The sequence below is a fragment of the Gossypium raimondii genome, chromosome 2, assembly GCF_025698545.1.
Source record: "Gossypium raimondii isolate GPD5lz chromosome 2, ASM2569854v1, whole genome shotgun sequence".
NCBI classification, from domain to species: domain Eukaryota; kingdom Viridiplantae; phylum Streptophyta; class Magnoliopsida; order Malvales; family Malvaceae; genus Gossypium; species Gossypium raimondii.
Window position 1 is genome coordinate 35,216,719 of NC_068566.1, and position 19,787 is coordinate 35,236,505.

Here is a 19,787-nt window from a genome sequence, read left to right on the forward strand (position 1 = left end):
CTGCTTCTGTTTTCATTTAGGCTTCATTTTCTGTTTATTTTTCAGCGGGCTTCTTAACTTAATAAGTAGCCCATGTTTTTATTTTTTAGACTAGCCCAGCACTGCTGAGGTATTGTTTAAACTTTAGTATTGGTTTTTTTCCTCTCTTAATAATATCCCAGTCAATTTATTCAAAAAATCTTAATTATTAAAAAAATTATGACTTATATCTTGAACTAAACTTACATTACATATTTAAATAAATAAATCGTGACATCCTTTTATCAAATAAATTATTGGGTTACAAAATATATAAACTAAATTATAAATTATTTAAATTTATTTATGATATCTATCATAAAATTAAATCTATAAAAATTTTAAATAATATAAAATATTTTAATTGATACATACAATTAAACCCATGCATCGCCAAGTAAGAAAAATAGTTTATTTAATATAAAAAGATATTTATAAATTATATTATTGGTTAATTAAAATATTTAAATAAATTTATAAAAATAGATATTAAAATTTTAATAATATTAAAAACATATAAAAAGAATTCAATAATGTTTCTTTAATTAATACCTTTAAAGTTTATTTTACTTTCATCTCACCGTCATCATTGAATTTACATCCAAATACATATCTATTGATTTTAATCTCATTGTTATACTAATTAATCTCAACAGAATCAATCTCACCATCCATCCAAATGGGGCCTACATTAAAAAAATTCAAATACTAAATTACACATTAAATCTAAATTTAAGTAACAAATCATATATTAACTCTAATGAGAATGAATCCAAAGAGTATTTAGACTTGGTATGTTTGAATGAGAGGCATTAAGTAGGATTTCATTTGTGAGAATACATAAAATTATTTTATTTTATTTTTAGATAAAAGAAGTTAGAATTATTGAAATTTACAGTAAAAATTTTAAGGTGGAATTTATGAAATTTCTTGATGATTTAAATATTAATTTTATTCCTTTATTTCATGATTATTAATCTTTTCTTTGTTTTTTTTTATAGATTATTCTTTTCAATTCAAATTTAAACTTCGTTTCAGTTTTCCATTTTATTATGTTCATATTATTCGTGATGTTTTTATTATGCCTCAAAAAATATAAATAAAAAAGATTGTTTTGTAAAAGGAATACAGTGGAAGAATGAAAATATAGATAATACAAATTAAAGGCTTAAATAAAAAATAGTTTCTAAAATTTTAACATTCTTCGATTCTACTACCACTTTTGGTCCACATCCGTTAAAAATACTTAACCAATCATATTTTAACATGTGGCACATTAATTAAATAAAAATAATTTAATAATATATATACATACATCTCTTCATCTTTAACGTCACCTCGTCCCCTAAAAACACTGCTTCAACCAATTTTTTTTTCTTTCTCTGCAAATATTCATTCTTGTTTTTTATTTGATTGTAGATTTTAAGCTCCTTTTGTTTTCCTTTAAAAATAGAATAAAAGGGTTTAGAATGCCCCCACTTGTGACTTTAAGTTGTTAACTAGTTGAAATTCAAAAAAAAAAAAAATCTTAACAAGTTAAGTTTTTTGTAATATATTAAACTCTTCATAGATTGTACTAGCCAACAAGAAAGTGCTTTTAAGGTGAATGATAGAGAAGTTGTTCTTACTCCAACCCTCACTCTTGGAGAGTGACAATCAGTAAGAGGAGAAAAGATTTCTGGGACTGTTTTGGTAGAGTTTGAAACCCCTTTGGCACCAAAGGAAGCATCTATTTGTAATTCCTTTTCTTTCTTCGTGATATTCGTAATCTTCGAATCATGTTTCACTTAAAAATTTGTGCTTTTCAATTTTATAAAGCTTGAGAAGAAATTTGTTGAAGCTGTTAAGGGTTTTGGGTTGAGAAGATAGTTTTTTTTTTTTAACTATAAATAAAATTAAGTATCAAAATAAAAGTTTAGTCGCACAACTGAAAAGAAAAATGTCAATTTTTTATTGAATAGGAAATAGAAGTTAACAAAGAGAAGCAAAGTGCTAATAAGTGGAACAGTGTAGTGATAAAGTTAGCATTCCTTTCTGATGCAAGTAAACTCCCTTTCCATGTTGGCTTCCCATCTTTCTCTTTTTATGGCCGACCCTCGCTTTTCTTCAAAATATTCTCCTTTTTGCACAAATCCATGGAATATTGTGTATTTATAGCCTCGTTTTTCTTGCTTAATTTACCAATTAATACAATTGCAATGGCATCTTCTATTTCATCATTACCACTTCAAGGAGACACCGCAAGCAGCCAAGCGGCGGCAGTGGGAAGCAGTACTACTTCGTCACCGTCGTCAGGGTCTCTAGGGCCATTCTTCGCCGTCATCTCAGTTCTGACTTTTCTAGCTGTTGTTTCTTGTGTGGTGGGAAGGATTTGTGTCCGACGTCGGACGAAGGGGGCGGCGGTAGTGGCGATAACGCCATTGGATACGATAAAGCATGGAGGTTGGTTGGGATGGTTGAAGCTAAGGTGTGGAGGTTGTATGGCGGGGGAGGTGGTGGAGGCTGGTGCCAAAGTTATGTCTTTTGGTGAGGATCAAAATAACAATGAAACCCATCCCCATCCACCTCCAGTTTGAAAAATGCATTCATTTTCCTTAATTCAGTTTAGATTTTATATTTGATTTGTCTAAATACGTTTGTCATTTAATTGGAATTCCTATCCTATCCAATCCATTAACCATTCTAACTTCACATCTTTCAATGCTTTATTTAATTATAATAAATTGTACTTGTTAATTCAATCGAAGCTTTAAAGTATATTTGTGAGTTACACTACAAATTATTTTTATCTAAATTCAATTCCATTTTTTTTTTTTTTAAAAAAGGTTACCAATCATACTGAACTGAATCTCTCTCTCTCTGTATAAAGGGTACATCTTTCATAAAATTACAGGTTTAGCTGCAAAATGTGATATGGCCACAGAAATACAACTCAGAGCCTATATATCTTGATCTTATGTGTATTATGTACATTTAAAAGGAACTCCTGTAGCAGGAGCAATATACAGCTATTTAAATAACCACCGTAATACGATAAGTTGCAGTTTAAATTCTCTCACCCGTCTATGAATGAATCCGCGTTTCGGCCGGGACGATCATCAATGATCCCGAGCTCTCTCTTTCGAGCTCTTCGATTTTGCTTCGAAACGTGCCGTATAACCTACTGTTGTGTGACTTAGTGATCTCTGTCGCACAATATGACAATACTCAGGGTCATCGGTTTGTCCATCACTTCGAATCCACTGTATCATCTGATGATACAATGGGAAGAACCGCATTTGGATGGCCGAGTAAGCGAAGTACGGCAGCAGCGAGGCAATTAGCACGAGGAGTGTCAGAAGCCAATACAACCCGGACGGTGCACATGCTTCAATAAAGACCTGGTATGCAGAGGTCGATATGTCCGGATCTATGGCTCCATATGCAATGAGGAATATGTACCAAAAAACTATGCCACCCCAGATGAAGAGATGTTGTATATATGTGAAATAAGAGATGGATAGTGCCATTTGACAGTTAACTACCCATACCACACATGTATACATCGTAGCGCCAAGGATTTCCAAGCCAACGACTTCACCTCCTATGCGGAATGCTTGATGTTGCATCGCTCGAATGCAAAAGAAGAAGATTATGGTGGCACTAAGCACACCATTAAATAACCAGGCAAGGATTCTAAGCCAGCTGAAGAGGACATTCTGGATTCCTTCTTGATATAATGGAGGAAACTGCAATGAGATACAATCATCACAATTTCATTTTATTGTTGTCGGTATCGAGTTTTAGAAACAAAACTTTAGTAATGCCATTCAAGAAATCTGAGAGATACCTTGAGACATAAACGTGAAGAGACGTCCTGGTCAAAAACTCCCAGAGCAATCACGGGAAGTGATGTAAAGAAGACGTTATAGAGGGATAGGAACCAGTCATTGTATACAGCTTGACCTGAGAAAGATGCGTATATCTCATAGAAGAAGATTGTGAAGCCAAATGCAATGTTCTTGTAAAAGAAGTAGCATATCTGCAAAAAGATTACATCATAGACCATTAGTCAGGTTTCTGGCATTTGATTGCCATGGGCACAACATAAGGATTAAGAACATGCTTTGAATTTTCGAACATGGATTAAAAACGAAAACCAGACAGATAGTTTCATTTTCAAGGCATTTGCTGCTTATACTGATTGTCATCTCAATATAAATTGCAGATATTGATTAACACTTCAAGAACTTCTCAGAGCGACTTATATTACCATTGATGAAATCCTTCTATAACACCAATGTCCATGCACAAGAAGCAAGCGTTCCAAAAAACGGAACTGGGCAATTGCGATGTCACTCGACATGACAGCCTGAAGATTCAAGAAGCAGCGATTAGAACTGAGAAGCAAAACGCATCGAGTGAAACAAACCAATATGCACCACCTTTATACATGGAGCAATTACCTGCATTCCTTCCACACCACTAATACCAACGCCAATATCGGCTTCTTGAAGCATACCGACATCATTTGCTCCATCACCAATTGCTAGAGTTGTACTTCCTGTTTTAGATTTAACTAGCCGTGTAACCTGCATTGTTTATTTTAACTTAATTAGTTTGAGTCCTCGAAATTGCTAGAAAAAGTACTTGTTAGTTGAGTTGATATACAACAATTTTCAACCATTCATTTAAACCCATTTTATTTTCAAAGATTCCATAAGTTCTATAACAACATATTTGCAGTTCTTGAGATCTTTTTTTAGCACTTTTTTCTGCTGGTATATGTTATCCCTAAGTCCGACCTAAGACTCAAAAAATACCATTTTGTGCTCAATACGAACAAACTAAAATAATTTCTGTGCGCCATTGAAGGATAATGAACTTACTAGCGCCTTCTGTTTAGGAGATGAACGGCAGCAAATAACGGATGCACAGCCAATGGCAAGTTCTAGGAAATTGTCTTTGACATCATCTTCCAGAGCAGAAGTTAGTGACTTGCCATCAACAATTAATGCCACTGCCTCGGAATTTTTGTTTGATGAAGAAAGCAGCCGCTTTCCTTCAGCTATCTGCTGGAGAACGCTTGCCTTAAATGCCTAGAAAATCAAAAGGATCTCATCAAGCTCACAAGCACAGTCAAATTTTGGGGTTAGATTCAGATAAGAAACCACTGTCTACCATAACTACTGTCATGTTTGAACAGATAAGACAACAGCACAGCCTCAATTAAATCAAAAAAAAGAGTTGGAGAAAATGAGTTGATCCATGATCCATCCACGAATTTGGAAAGTTTGGTTGCAATTAATTCATTTTACCAAAATGTATGGAAACAATTTGAAGGATTTAATCTGAATATAAAAGAACAAAGTCATTGAGAATTTTTGAGTTGATAAGCAATCAGAGTTCAAAATAGTGAGAATCTGAAAACATAATGATATGCAATCAGAGTTCAAGGTATGAGATGCATACAGCTGCAGCAGCGGATTTGTCATCCGATTTCTCCAATGCCTTGATTTCTGGAGTCTCTGGATTTATTACTATTTGCTTCATTCCTTGTCTAAGCAAACTACAAGCAAAGCTGCAAAGTTCAACACAAAAGTTCCAAAAATCAGCATATGGAAGCTCACATCAGAGTCTATGGTAAGCACTTCTAATAATCACCGTACCCAATATTTATTGCTGTCTCCATCTTATCTCCTGTTAGAACCCATATTTTGATCCCAGCTTGTGCGAGTTTGTCAATGCATTCAGGAACCTGTCCGGCAAGAAAGGCGAAATACTCAATATAAAACCAAAGATTTCGTATTAAAAGTTACTTGATTCTCCGGCGTTTGAACATGAAATGAAACACAAACAAGTCATATTTGTTGCTTTCAAACTCACCCCATTTTGAAGTTTGTCTTCAACAGCTGTAGCACCAAGAAGAATCAAGTCCCTCTCAATCTTTCCTGCAACTTCCTCAATCATTTCTTCACGGTCAGCACTCACTAGGTTCTTGGCTTCTGTGAACTGCTCATTGAACTCGACATATTCTTGCTCATCTATTTCACGGTATGCAATTACCAAAGTCCTCAAACCGGCATCGGCATATTCTGCAATGTGCTCCTTGGTTTGCTCTGCAAATTCTTGTCCACTCTTTGCAAGTCTTTCGAACATGACACTGCTTGATTAAAGAAACAAAATGCACTTATTATATCTTGAAATATGTGAAACCCATATATTTTCGGATATATTTTCAAGTTATTTAGGTAAATAAATCTTTGAATAAATTATTTGAGATATTCTAAGAATATTTTATTTTATCTTTTAGTAGTTTATTAGAATAAGGGAATTATTTTCCCAATTAGTTTATAACTCTTTTCTCTATTTATACAATATAGAAAAGTTTTATTAAATGCTCTCTTGAAAACTTTCATGGCATCTTAGCTAGGTTATCTCTAGTAGCATCATGGTTAAAACAGCCTTCATTGGAGATAAGAGATCCAGTAATCAAACAGAGGAAGAAAGTTTTATCGTTGAAACAACTAATGAAAATTATGAGGGTCAAAGTTCTCTAGAAGGGTCTCCATTCACTAAGGAGTAACTAGAGCATCTACACAAGCTTTTTCAATCACCACAATTTCAAATGAATTCTTATCTTCCTAACTCATCCAATAATCCTTCTTCCTCCTTTGCCCAATCAGGTACTGATTTTTCTATTTTTTTCAGTGCCAAGCCTTGTAAAACAAACACGTGGATCGTTGATTCTGGAGCTAGTGATCACATGACTAGTAGTCATTTTCTTTTTTCAACTTACACGCCTTGTACAGGAAGCAAAAAATCAAAGTAGCAGATGAGTCGTTCTCGGCAATAGCCGGGAAAGGCACTGTTAAAATTTTGCCTTCCTTGGTTTTACATGATGCTTTGCATGTGCCAAATCTAGCTTGTAATCTCATATCGATCAGTAAATTATCCCAGTCTTCGAATTGTCATGTTATATTTGACTTCTCCATGTGTAAATTTCAGGACATAGTCTCGGGTAGGATGATTGTCAATGCTAAAGGATCTGGTGAAATTTACTTTCTTGACGACGACCATCTAAGTCAACCAACAACTACTTTAAATTCTGCTTCTAGTTTTGATAAGGTTATGATTTGACATTATAGGCTTAGACATCCTAATTTTTACTATTTAAGATATTTGTTACCTGATCTATTTAAAAATAAAAGTCTTTCTTCATATCACTGTGAATTTTGTGAATTGGCTAAACATCATCGGTCATTCTTTCCCACCTAAAAAATATAAAACTTTCAAATCTTTTTTGTTAATTCATAGTAATGTTTGGGGACCTTCAAGAGTTAATTTTTTCAGGAAAACGTTGGTTTGTCACATTTATTGATGATCATACTCGCATTTATTGGGTGTTTTTATTAAAAGATAAGTCTGAAGTTAAAAATATGTTTCAGTCTTTTTATGCTATGGTGAAAACACAATTTGGTGTGAGAATAGAAGTATTTCAGAGTGACAATGGTGGGGAATTCTGTAGTGATCAATCAGGTGTTTTCTTAACCAAACATGGTATAGTCCACCGAAGCTCTTGTACAAATACACCACAACAAAATGGGGTTGCAGAAAGAAAAAACCGACATCTTTTGGAAATAACTAGAGCCTTGATGTTCACTAGTCAGGTACCACATTATCTTTAGGGTGAAGTCTTGTTAACAGCTACATATCTTATTAATAGAATGCCTAATAAAACTCTAAACTATAGAACTCCTTTCAGCCTCTTTAAAGATAACTTTCCTAACTCTAAATTGATCACAGATTTATCCCTCCGAGTTTTTGGGTGTAGTGTTTTTGTTCATCTTCACAACCAAGGTAAACTAGATCCTAGAGCGAAAAAATGCGTCTTTTCTGGCTATGCTTCTAATAAAAAGGGTTACAAATGTTACGATCCAATTGATAGTAAAATTATTGTTACCATGGATGTCACATTTGTTGAAACGCAATCTTCCTTTGATTCTAATCTTCAGGGAGGGAATTATAGTACAGAAGATTCTATAATTGATCAAGAAAACACTAGGAATATACAACATAGGGATTCTAATAATGGGGAAGGTGAATTTATGATTAACACAGAAATTAATGATGTTAATGCTGTTAATGAAAATGAGTATGAATGTGTAGAGTTTGATCATGAGAATAAAGAACAAAAAAAGGAGTTAAGTGTTTACTCAAGAAAAAATCAAAATCAATAAAGTGGAATCCACCAGATTCATCACCAAGAATCCGACCCGCAAGATCTTGTCAAAAGTCCAGGTAAAGCTCATAATCCAACCAATGAATTTTCTAATTTAGATATTCCAATTGCTAAAAGAAAAGGTGTTAGAAATATTGTCAAATATCCCATGTCTAAATTTGTGTCCTATAAAGCCTTGTCTTCGACATTCTCAACCTTTGTTTCGTGTCTTGACACTATGAAAATATCCAAAAATGTGAAAGATGTTTTACAAGTTCCTAAGTCGAAGGAGGCTATTTTAGAGGAGATGCGCACTCTTGAAAAAACAGGTATATGGGAAACAGTGGAATTACCTGTAAGGAAGAAAACTGTGGGTTGTAAATGGGTGTTCACAACCAAATTCAAACCGGATGGATCTTTAGATAGATACAAAGCTCGACTGGTGGCTAAAGGGTACACTCAAACATACGGGATAGATTATCTTGAAACATTTGCTCCAGTAGCCAAATTAAATTCTATTAGAGTTCTTTTATCAATTCCTGTTAATCTTGATTGGTTCTTACAGCAGTTAGATGTGAAGAATGCTTTCCTAAATGGGAAACTTGAAGAAGAAGTTTACATGAATCCTCCTCTAGATTTTGAAGAAAAATTTGGAACTCGAGTATGTAAGCTCAGGAAATTTTTGTATGGTCTAAAGCAGTCTTCTCGAGCTTAGTTTGAACGGTTCACTCAAGTTGTTAAAAAATAAGGTTACTCACAAGGGCGAGCTAATCATACAATGTTCTATCGACACTCACAAAGAGGTAGAATAGCAGTTATTATAGTTTATGTCGATGGTATCATTCTTACAGGAGATGATGTGGATGAAATAAGACGTTTCAGTGAGCATCTAGCATTGAAGTTTGAGGTCAAAGACTTGGGTCCTTTGAAATACTTTCTTGGAATGGAAGTTGCTCGATCAAAGAAGGGTCTTGTGATCTCTCGAAAAAAAATATGTGATTGATCTTTTAAAAAAGGCTGGGATGAGTGGTTGCCGCCCAACTGATACGCCAATTGATCTAAATGTATAATTCGAAAATAAAGAAGGTCGATTAGTTGATAAAGGACAGTACCAAAGATTAGTCGGTAAGTTAATTTACTTATCACATGCAAGGCCAGACATAACTTTTGCAGTGAGCTTAGTGAGCCAATTTATGCACTCCCCAATGGAGGAACATGAAGAAGCAGTGTTTCGAATTCTGAGATATTTGAAGAGTTCACATGAAAAGGGCTTATTCTTCAAAAAATCCGAACAAAGAGGAATTGAAACTTATACAGATGCAGATTGGGCAGACTCAATAACAGATAGAAGATCTACATCAGGATACTGTACATTTGTTTGGGGAAACCTTGTGACTTGGGAAAGCAAAAAACAAAATGTTGTAGCAAGAAGTAGTGCAGAGGTTGAGTTTAGATCAATGGCTCAAGGAATTTGTGAAATGATGTGCTTAAAAAGAATTATGGAAGAGCTAAGAAAACCAATAACTTCACCAATGAAGTTGTACTGTGATAGCAAAGCTGCTATTAGTATTGCTCACAACCCAGTCCAGCATGACAGAACTAAACATGTTGAGATTGATAGACACTTTATCAAGGAGAAGATTGAAGAAGGCCAAGTGTGCATGCCGTTTGTTCCTTCAAAACAACAGATTGCTGACATACTCATCAAAGGGCTCTCTAAGACAAGCTTTGATTTTCTTATAAGCAAGTTGGGCATGATTGATATATATGCACCAACTTGAGGGAGTGTGTTGAAATATGTGAAACCCATATAATTTGGGATATATTTTAAAGTTATTGAGGTAGATAAATCTTATTTAAGTAGATAAATCTTAGAATAAATCATTTGAGATATTCTAAGAATATTTTATTTTATCTCTTAGTAGTTTATTAGAATAAGGGAATTATTTTTATCTTTTAGTAGTTTATTAGAATAGTTATGACTCTTTTCTCTATTTAAATTCAATTGTTTAGTTAATAAGATATAGAACAGTTTTATTAAATCCTCTACTGAAAACTTTGATTATAATTTGTTTTCAAGTATTTGGATACTGGAAAGAACTACTAAGCAACATAATTTAGCCAGTCAAGAGTTATACATTTCTTGCCCCTCCCTGACATTCATCCTTTTAAGTCTTGGAGATAGAATGACGTCCTAGTCGTTAGTTTTGGTGCTATGTTCATCATTATCACTAAAATTACTCTAAATAGTCTTATTAGGTAGTAAACGGCTGTTTCAGATTACGAACCTGTCGGCGCCTTTACAAAGTAGCAGGAGCTTTCCCTCCTCGTTCCTCACAATCACCGACATCCGCTTTCTTGAGCTACTAAACTCCAAGATGTTCAATAGATTATAAGATCTGCAAAAGGGCATAGAAATGTTCCATCATGTTGAATACAGATATGAAAATACCATTAGCCACAAAAGCCTATGTATTCTGCTTGCGGCTAAAGTTGATGCAATGGAAGGCCTTGGAAATGATTAAGCTATTAAGGTTTATAACCTTTCAACTTTTTTGCCGGAGAGTGGATCGAACTCGTAGAATGAAATGCTTGTTTGTGTCCTTTCATAGAACTCAAATCCCAGTTCTCTGGCAGCAACCACAAATGCTGCCTCATCTGGTGATTCGGCTTCATATGAAGTTCTTCCTGCTTCTTCATCCACTTCAGGTATTGCAGTGTGACAGACAGCCAATAGCAGTAAGAACTTCTGGATTACATCTGCTCGAGGTTCTTTTATCCAATTACCATTCATGATTCTTTCATCCAAAAAGTTGAACCCTTTGACAGATGGCTTTTCTTTCTTAAACTCCTCTACTTGTCCCTCTTCCTCTGTCAAGTCTTGGGCCAAAGGCGAAACCTTTCTCCAAGCAAGAGCTTTTTCGACTTCAGTAATTCCACGACCATAAGATGTTCCAGCTACAGAACATTTGATAAATTCCATTGAGTTGCAAGTCAAAGTTCCGGTTTTATCAGAAAGTATTGTATCAACCTGACCAAGTTCTTCATTTAGATTCGAGGTTCGAGCTCGTGCCGGCTTGTCTGCTTCTTCATAGTACATGTGTAGATCTTGGTTGATGAAAATGCTCTGGAGAACTTTGACAACTTCAATGGATACATATAAGGAAATGGGAATCAAATACGAATACAACATCAGGGCTGTCAGAAATTGCAAAATTGCAGCAACTGTTGCTCTTTCCGGATCATAATAAATTGTGGTCTCATCAGGTCTAAGGTACCATCTTGTCATTTTTCCATTTTCCAGGTCCTCCCTGGTTGTTATTCCAAAGAAAATCGACCCAATAACAGACAGCAAAACGAGCAAAGCAAACAGAAAGTACACAATCTTATCCATCCTCCTCTCAATCTTGCTTCTCTTAGAAGGAGGTTCGGTTGAATTTTGAATGACCTTTGTGTCATGTCCTGTAAAGATAACTGCACCAAAAATATAATCTGTGTTCCGTAATTTCGAGTCCCTAAGTAGAAGCTGCTGAGGAGATAGTGGATATTGTTCTTTTCTGAACTCTAAACTGCCAACAAAAGAGTATAAGTTTGCATTCGGATCTTCACATCTGATGACAGCCTTGAAATTTTGAAAGCTTGAATCCTCATGCAGACTTGAAGTTGCTTCCAATGCTTGTTTTAGTTTCAAATTGGTTTCCCCATCGAGGTTCATCGTTTCAACATAGCAAATAGCTTCTTCATAACTTGATGACAGCAAAATAAGATCTGCAGGAAAGAATTCATCCTTCTCCACCTTGACTATATCCCCCACTTTCAAATCCATCCATTTCGTATGCTCAAAACGACCATCACCTTGATGCACTTTAACTTTCCTGTTATTCATTTCAATGTCCTGCAATGTCATCAACAACCGGTTTACAAACCCGAGAAACATAGACTAAAAAAACCAGATAAAAAAGAAACAAACTGAAGGATGGAGATAGAGAAAGCGAGGCATAAATGAATAGCATCAATCCCACATACTAAAGAAGCAAATTTTCTTTTTTGAAGGAAATTCTACACAAATGTGCATAAGAAGAAAAAATTTATACATATTTGAGTAGCATTTCCATAAACATTTTTCAAGCATTATACACTATGTAACACTAATTTTTTATGCAAAGTATCATTTGAAGGGACTTGAACACTTTAACAAGATGGACAATAGATCTACTACATCTAAATTGACATATCTCTAAGACATCGGCAACCCACTTCGCTCTACCAGCACCCTTCTCTGTCTCACCTGCAAGATAACCGCTATAGGCAACCTCCTACGAAATATGTTTAACTATTAGCACCTATGAAGTATGTTTTCTCAAAAATCCTATCCTGAACAGACAAATTTTTGACATCTCATCCTAAAAACCCAACAACATATACGTTGCCTACCAGAAATTTCAGAAATCTACTATACATTCTCCATAATTCATTAAAAAAAGAACATCACAGCATATTTTGGTCTAAGAACTGTCGGCAACTGAATATACATTTGTAAAATCAAAAATCAGAAACACAATAATCCTAAACTATCGTTCAACTCGAAGCCCGTCAATTACCTGCTTTTTTCGCTTCCAATCTTCGACGGCCTCCTTTCCCATAGTGGCTCCAATTACAACAACTAATGGAAGAACATTACTGATAGATGAGTATGGAGAGAGTGGTGTAAAAGACAGTATAGCACAGATTAGAAAATAGAAATTGGCAACTCTCCTGAATTGCTCAAACAATGATTTTGGGAAGAACGTTGCAAGTGTATACTTTGTACTTCTAACATAATTTCCACCATAGTTAAGCAAACTTGCTTCAAAACATTCAGGGTCATTGCAATATACTACTCTAGAGAAACCAGGGCCTCCAATCAATGAATGATCCCCTCTAAAATACGCTTTCCCACATGTGAAAGCATGAATTCTGCTAAAATGTTGTTTTTTCCTCCTTCCACCAACCATTTCTTTTGCACAAAGTTTAATCCTATTCAAATGGTCCAAACTTCAAACACATGGAGAACACTAAAATTCAAGAAACTTTTGCAGTCTTTAGAAGAAGATGAAGTTATAAAGCAAGATTCTGGAAACGGAAACCGGCTGCAAAGAAGATCCAGGAACCAATCAGACAAGGATTCTATTTATGAACAAGCAAAGAAATGGGAAAAAAAGAAAAGAAAAGAAAAGAAAAGTTAATGAAGCTCTCTCTATCTGAAACTTAGCAAGCAGCCATATGAACCACTAAAATGATGAAGAAAAGAACCCCATTTCATAAATGAAGATTCCAAGAAATGACAAGAGAGAAGCAAAGTATTTACTTAAACAGCATACATTGTTCACAATTTCTTTTTCATCTTAATAGTTTAATCTTTGGTAGAGATTGTGGACCAGACTACCATGTTTCAACTTTGACTTTCAGATGAAATAAACAAACCAAAACTTAACACATTTAGTATAACCCAACTACTTTTTGCATTTCATTTAAAACCCAAACAAATTATTATTGATAATTTAAAAAAAAAGAAAAAGAGATGCCATGAAAGAGTAAGAGAAACCAGATAAAATAGAAAATAACTTTGAATCATGTGATAGGAAATTGTTTTTCAAAGGTACCCAATAATGTAAAACTGCTAAAAATTGTAGCTAAAGAAAGAATATTTGAATAACAGTTATAATTATAGACGAGCAATTATTACTTGAGTTGATCAAGTCAGAAAGTCAATGGAAAACAAAGTTGTAAGGGAAACGTGAGAAAGAAAAAGAAACCCTTTTAATAAAAAGACAAACAAAAGAAGAGAATTTTCTCAAAGAAAAAAGGGTTTAATCAGAGAAGAGGCTGAGAATCTTCCTTATCTGATATTTATGTTTTATAACAGATTAGATAGATATATTGTTGTTTTTTATTTTTTCGTTCGTATACATGAAAAAGTATACTGTTCATCGAACATATGCTACAAAAACATAAAATTGACATTTTCTAGTATCTTCCATCCCCTTGCGGATGAAGGAAAAGTTTTTGGAAAACAAGCAAACCAAACAAATTAGGACAGTTTTAATGTGTTGTAAGAAAAAGTGAAACACACAAGATTTGATAAATTTCGGGGTAAAATTATATATCAATCCCTGTGCTGTGTTTGTATTGCATTTCAGTCCTTTTACTTGAAAATTTTATAGAAACGATCTTGTCCATTAGAAAAATGAGCCAGATGATCCATGTTGAGAATTGTTGTTGTTAAGTTGGTGATTTGGCATTTTAAATTCCGATGTGGATTAATTGAGGTGAAAAATAAAAAATAAAAATTGATCAATCTTTTAGATGGTTTTTGGAATTTGGATTTCTAATTTTTAACTGGGTAGACTACTCGTGTAACCTCTTCAACTCGGCCTAAACGTTAGATCCAAATTCGAAAGATTACATTAGCCACCGAGGTGACCCAGTTAGCTATCGCGGTTTTGAAAACAGTCATTTTGAAACATGTGTTTAATTTAGTAGAAAACTTAGTTAAATACCAATTTATTAATCTTCAAAACCTTAATTAAGATGTAGCAACGGAAATGTGACAAGTGGTTATTTTTAAATAAAAATCGGGAATTCATGCATAACTCAATAATAAACATATCTTGTTATCCTAAAATTAAATTAAGTGTAATGCAATATAAAACTCAAACCCTAAATCGCATGTCACAGTTCGAAATAAATTAATAATAAAAACTCTGCATAATGAAACATCAAATAATATATCTAAAAGTATATTAGAAAATCGAGTCGAGACCCTCAGGATGTCGCATCCGCATGTAAATCAGTGTGAGTTCCATTATAAGTAAATTAATGTCAAACAGTAATCCAAGCATATGTAATAACATTATACATTTCATTAGCAATCTCATAGCATAGAAGAAAGTGATAGTTCATTCGTGCATGTTTATGTGTGATAATGCAATACATAGCAATTTCAATTTAACAGTATAAATAGGTTCTGCCCCACTATTACACTCCACAGTCAGAGTTCCCTAGAACTCTTACATCCATGACACTCCAGTTTATGGATAAACCACCAGTGTTGCAGGTTAATACGCTGCCAGCAATTGTGAGTACACAACGGATTTGCAGATAATAGTTGCCAGTATAAGTTGTGGATAAACCACAAGTTTTTGCAAGTTAATATGCTGCCAATAGTTGTGAATACACAACAACTTTGCAAATAAAAGCTGCCAGTAATTTGTGAATAAACCACCAAACTTTGCAGTTAAAATTACCAGTACTTTCCCCTTTCAAAGCGTCTCGTCCATGCAATCCAATATGACATGCTATTAACAGTATAATGCAGAAACAGTAGACATGCATAACATGTACTCAATTTTTAACTGTAGCAGTGGACATGAATGTCATAATTTTAGTTTATCAATAACAGTAGGCATGTTGTTCATGCAATCAGTAATACCATAATACGAGAAATAGTGACAGTACATCAATAATCTGATAACAATAAACAAGTTCCAATCGTATATCATGCATAAACAAAAATAATCTAATTAACCAAATCATAGATTCCACATTATTCAAAATATCATAGGTCTAATTGTAGGAGATAAAACTCTAAAAATAGGTCACAGATAATTCATGGATTAAATTAAACAGATTATAAAAATTTTAGGAAAATTTATAAAATCTGGGAATCAAGGGACACACGGTCGTGTTACTGGACCGTGTGGGAAGCCTTGGATCGTGTGGAGGGGGTACACGACCGTGTGGCTAGATCGTGTCACAAACAGTTATCGTGTGGCATTCGTAAATTAAACCTTCAAGGGAGACGTGGCCGTGTGGTAAGCCATGTGGAGGGTCCTAGGCCATGTGAGAAATGAATTCCCTAAGGTTTCAAGGGAACAGAGTTGTGTGAAAGGGTTGTGTGGTCCGCCCGTATGGTTGGTCGCGTAGCCCTATTTTGAGGCACGATTTGCCCCTGATTCACTTGTAAAGAAACACACATCTGTCAGCGGGGTCTCGAACATCGTCCCTCATGTTCAAATCTGGTTCGATGCACCTGTAACGAGTCCTTCAAACGACAATTTTGTACGGGTTAACAGTTGATTTCCAAGTTTCTTCAAGATTCAATGATTTTAATGAAAGAGTTGTCAAGGATTGTGAAAGATTGACTATTTGATTTGAAAGATTAATATCGAATAGAAATACTATGAGAATTTGGGATTAATTATAGGGATTGAATTGGACTTACCAATTCTTTGGCGAAAACTAGGATTGCGATTTGACGGTAATTAAGATTCTGGTGAAAAATCGATCAACGGAGAATGATCTAATTTTGAAAAGCAAAAATATTTGGTAGCTTGGAGATGTAAAAATTTCAAGTGAAAAAGAGAAAAGCAAAGAAATAGGAGAATATATAGTAAAGGTTGATAAAAGTCTTGTTAAGATTTGATTAAGGGAAATTCTAATTCTATTAGGAAAATGTGGCATAACTAGTTTAGGGTTTGAAAATCTTAAAAGCTGTTTGGGCAATTAACCCATCATTTTAGCTGACGGTGGTGAAAATAAGGAGAATTGAACCTTGGCAAGTAGGGGAAAAAGTGCTTAACCATTCAGCTGTTGCCCATATTTAGTAAGTCTTTACTCCATTTAATATTTATTTTGATTGACTTTCATTCTAGTTTGTTAAAAATAATATGAAAAGAAAATGGGACAGGAGTGGATAGAACTTAGGATCTTTAAGGAGTATACTAAGCTCTTAACCATCAAAACTAAGTCACTTATTGGTTAATAATTACATCTAACCCTATATATTTTGGGGTGTTAAAATTCTCTTTTCCTTAAAAAAAATTCTACCTCAAAATTTACCTAGTTTGAATAGATGATGATATTGTTGTCGAAATACATCTTTTGGTTCCCATGTGGCCTCCTCGATTCCATGGTTCTGCCATAGAACCTTAATAAGAGGGATTCTTTTCCTTCTCAGAACCTTTACATTACGGTCTAGAATTTGTATTGGTTCCTCTTCAAAGGACAAATCCAATTGTACCTCAATCTTTTCGATTGTAAGAATGTGGGAATGGTCGGAGCGGTATCGTCTTAACATGGAAACATGTAAAACATCGTGGATTCGATCTAGTTCAGAAGATAATTTTAGTTTATAAAAAACTAGACTGACTCTCTTAAGGATTCAGTAGGGTCCTATGAATCTTGGACTTAATTTACCTTTTCGACCGAACCTTAACACCTTTCGCCATGGTGACACTTTCAAAAAGACCTGATAGCTGACACTGTATTCAATGTCCTTCCTCTTCAAATCTACATATGACTTTTTTCTATCGAAAGTCGTTTTCAGCCTATCCTGTATTAGCCTTATTTTCCCCTTAGAGCCTTGCACTAATTTTGGATCCAACACTTTCCATTCATCCAATTCAGTCCAACGCAAGGTGTTCGGCATTTATGACCATATAAAGTTTCATAAGGTGTCATTTGGATACTCGATTGAAAGTTATTATTATAGGAAAATTTGGATTGGAGCAAATGTTCTTCCCAACTACCTTAGAATTTGATAATACAAAATCTTAACATATCTTCTAATATTTGTATAACTCATTCGAATTACCGGTCAAATTGCGAATGGAAGGCAATCCTAAAATCCAAATGAGTTCCTAATGACTCTGCAGCTTCTTCCAAAATCTAGATGTAAAATAGAGATCTCGATATGAGATAATCGATATGGGCACCCCATGAAACCTTACATCTCTGAAATGTTTACCTTAGCCAGCTTCTATAATGACTAATCCTTTCGGACGGGTAAAATATATGTTGACTTCGTTAATCGATCTATTATTACCCATATTGAATCTTTCTTAGTGGGTGTTAAGAGTAACCCACTAGCAAAGTCCATTATTATACGTTTCCACTTCCATTATGGTATTTTGATGGGTTGTAGCAATCTAAAATAAAACTGGTGTTTAGTTTTCACTTGCTGACATGTTAGGCACTTAGCCACAAATTTTGTTACATCACGTTTCTACTTAGGCCACCGATACAACTCTTTTACATCCCGGTACATCTTATTTCCTCTGAGATACATGCCATAAGGGCTAGCATGCACTTTTCGAAGTATGGTTTGCTTTAGGTCCACATCATTAGGTACACAATATCTTCCGTGGTAATACAAAATACCCTCTTCATTAAACTCATAATCCTTTGTTTTGCCATCTTTAACCTTCCTAATCCATGGCAACAAGGATACATCTAAAGTTTGTTTAGTTTTGATCTCATTGGCTAAGATGGGTTTCACTTGTAGCTCAGCTAGGAAGCCTCCATCATTCACTAAACTTAACCTAGCAAACATTGCTATTAAATATGTCATTTGTTTCCTACTAAGAGCGTCTGCTACAACATTGGCTTTCTCGGGGTGGTATTTAATTACACAATCATAATCTATTAACAGCTCTAATCACATCTGTTGCTTAAGGTTCAATTCTTTTTGGGTGAGAAGGTATTTAAGACTTTTATGATCAATATAGATGTAATGCTTCTCCTCATACAAGTAGTGCCTCCAAATTTTCAATGCAAAAACTATTGCAGCCAACTCTAAGTCATGAGTCGGGTAGTTGCACTCATGTTGTTTCAAATACCTCGACGCATAGGCCACTATTCTACCACCTTGTATCAACACACAACCAAGGCCAGTATAGGACGCATCACAATACACCACATATTTTTCCCCTGATTCGAGCTGAATCAACACGGGAGCTTGAGTTAACACTGCTTTAAGCTTTTCAAAGCTAGATTGTTCCTCATCCCCACTTAAGTGGAACATTTATCTACTTAAATAGGTCTTACCGCATCGCTACACTCCATAGTTAGAGTTCCTCATAACCCTTATATCCCAAACACTCTAATTTGTGGATAAACCACCAGGTGCAAGTTAATATGTTGCCAATAGTTGTGAATATACAATATATTTACTGATAATAGCTGTCGGTATAAGTTATGGATAAACCTCAAGAGCTTGCAGGTTAATGCGATGCTAGTAGTTGTGAATACACAATGGCTTTATAGATAAAAGTTGTCATTAATTTATGAATAAATCACCAGTGTTTGCAGTTAAAACTACCAGTACTTCATTCTTTCGAAGCATCCCATCCATGCAATCCAATATGGCATGCTATTAACAGTACAGAAATAGTAGACATGCATAACATGTACTTAGTTTTTAACCGTAGTAGTGGACATGAATGTCATAATTTTAGTTTATCAATAATATAAGCATGTTGTTCATGCAATCAGTAATATCGTAGTATGATAAATAGTAACAGTACATCAATAATCCAATGACAATAAACAAGTTTCAATCGCATATAATGCATAAACAAAAATAATCTAATCAATCAAATTATATATTCCACATTATTCAAAATATCAGGGGATTAATTGTAAGAGATAAAACTCTAAAAATAGTTCACGGATCATGCAGGGGCTAAATTAAACAGTTTATAAAAATTTCAGGTAAATTTGTAAAATATGAGAATTAGGGGACACACGG

The 19,787-nt window shown here is 34.5% G+C and overlaps 3 protein-coding genes across 5 annotated transcripts; 1 reads left to right on the plus strand and 2 right to left on the minus strand.

The window, feature by feature from the left end:
- The first annotated feature begins 1,400 nt into the window (after positions 1-1,400).
- LOC105788514 (uncharacterized) lies at positions 1,401-2,709 on the plus strand. Its single transcript, XM_012615440.2, has one exon. The coding sequence runs from the start codon at positions 2,154-2,156 to the stop codon at positions 2,592-2,594; it is 441 nt and encodes a 146-aa protein (XP_012470894.1). The 5' UTR covers positions 1,401-2,153; the 3' UTR covers positions 2,595-2,709.
- Positions 2,710-2,857: 148 nt separating this feature from the next.
- LOC105788513 (putative phospholipid-transporting ATPase 9) lies at positions 2,858-14,082 on the minus strand. Of its 3 annotated transcripts, none has more exons than XM_012615438.2 (12): positions 13,944-14,082; positions 12,820-13,347; positions 10,762-12,113; positions 10,507-10,617; positions 5,884-6,160; positions 5,667-5,755; positions 5,470-5,578; positions 4,887-5,096; positions 4,464-4,589; positions 4,271-4,369; positions 3,848-4,039; positions 2,858-3,746 (listed from the first exon to the last, which is right to left on the minus strand). In XM_012615438.2, exons 2-12 carry the CDS (start codon positions 13,210-13,212, stop codon positions 3,117-3,119), a joined length of 3,588 nt encoding a protein of 1,195 aa, XP_012470892.1. In that variant the 5' UTR covers positions 13,213-13,347; positions 13,944-14,082; the 3' UTR covers positions 2,858-3,116. The 3 variants fall into 3 exon arrangements, with proteins under 3 accessions (XP_012470892.1, XP_052483330.1, XP_012470891.1); XM_052627370.1 differs by lacking the exon at positions 13,944-14,082 and adding an exon at positions 13,823-13,838; XM_012615437.2 differs by lacking the exon at positions 13,944-14,082 and having other exon boundaries at positions 12,820-13,566.
- Positions 14,083-18,263: 4,181 nt separating this feature from the next.
- Positions 18,264-19,061, minus strand: LOC128034117 (uncharacterized). Its single transcript, XM_052622875.1, has 2 exons — positions 18,700-19,061; positions 18,264-18,579 (listed from the first exon to the last, which is right to left on the minus strand). Exons 1-2 carry the CDS (start codon positions 19,059-19,061, stop codon positions 18,264-18,266), a joined length of 678 nt encoding a protein of 225 aa, XP_052478835.1.
- Positions 19,062-19,787: the final 726 nt, after the last annotated feature.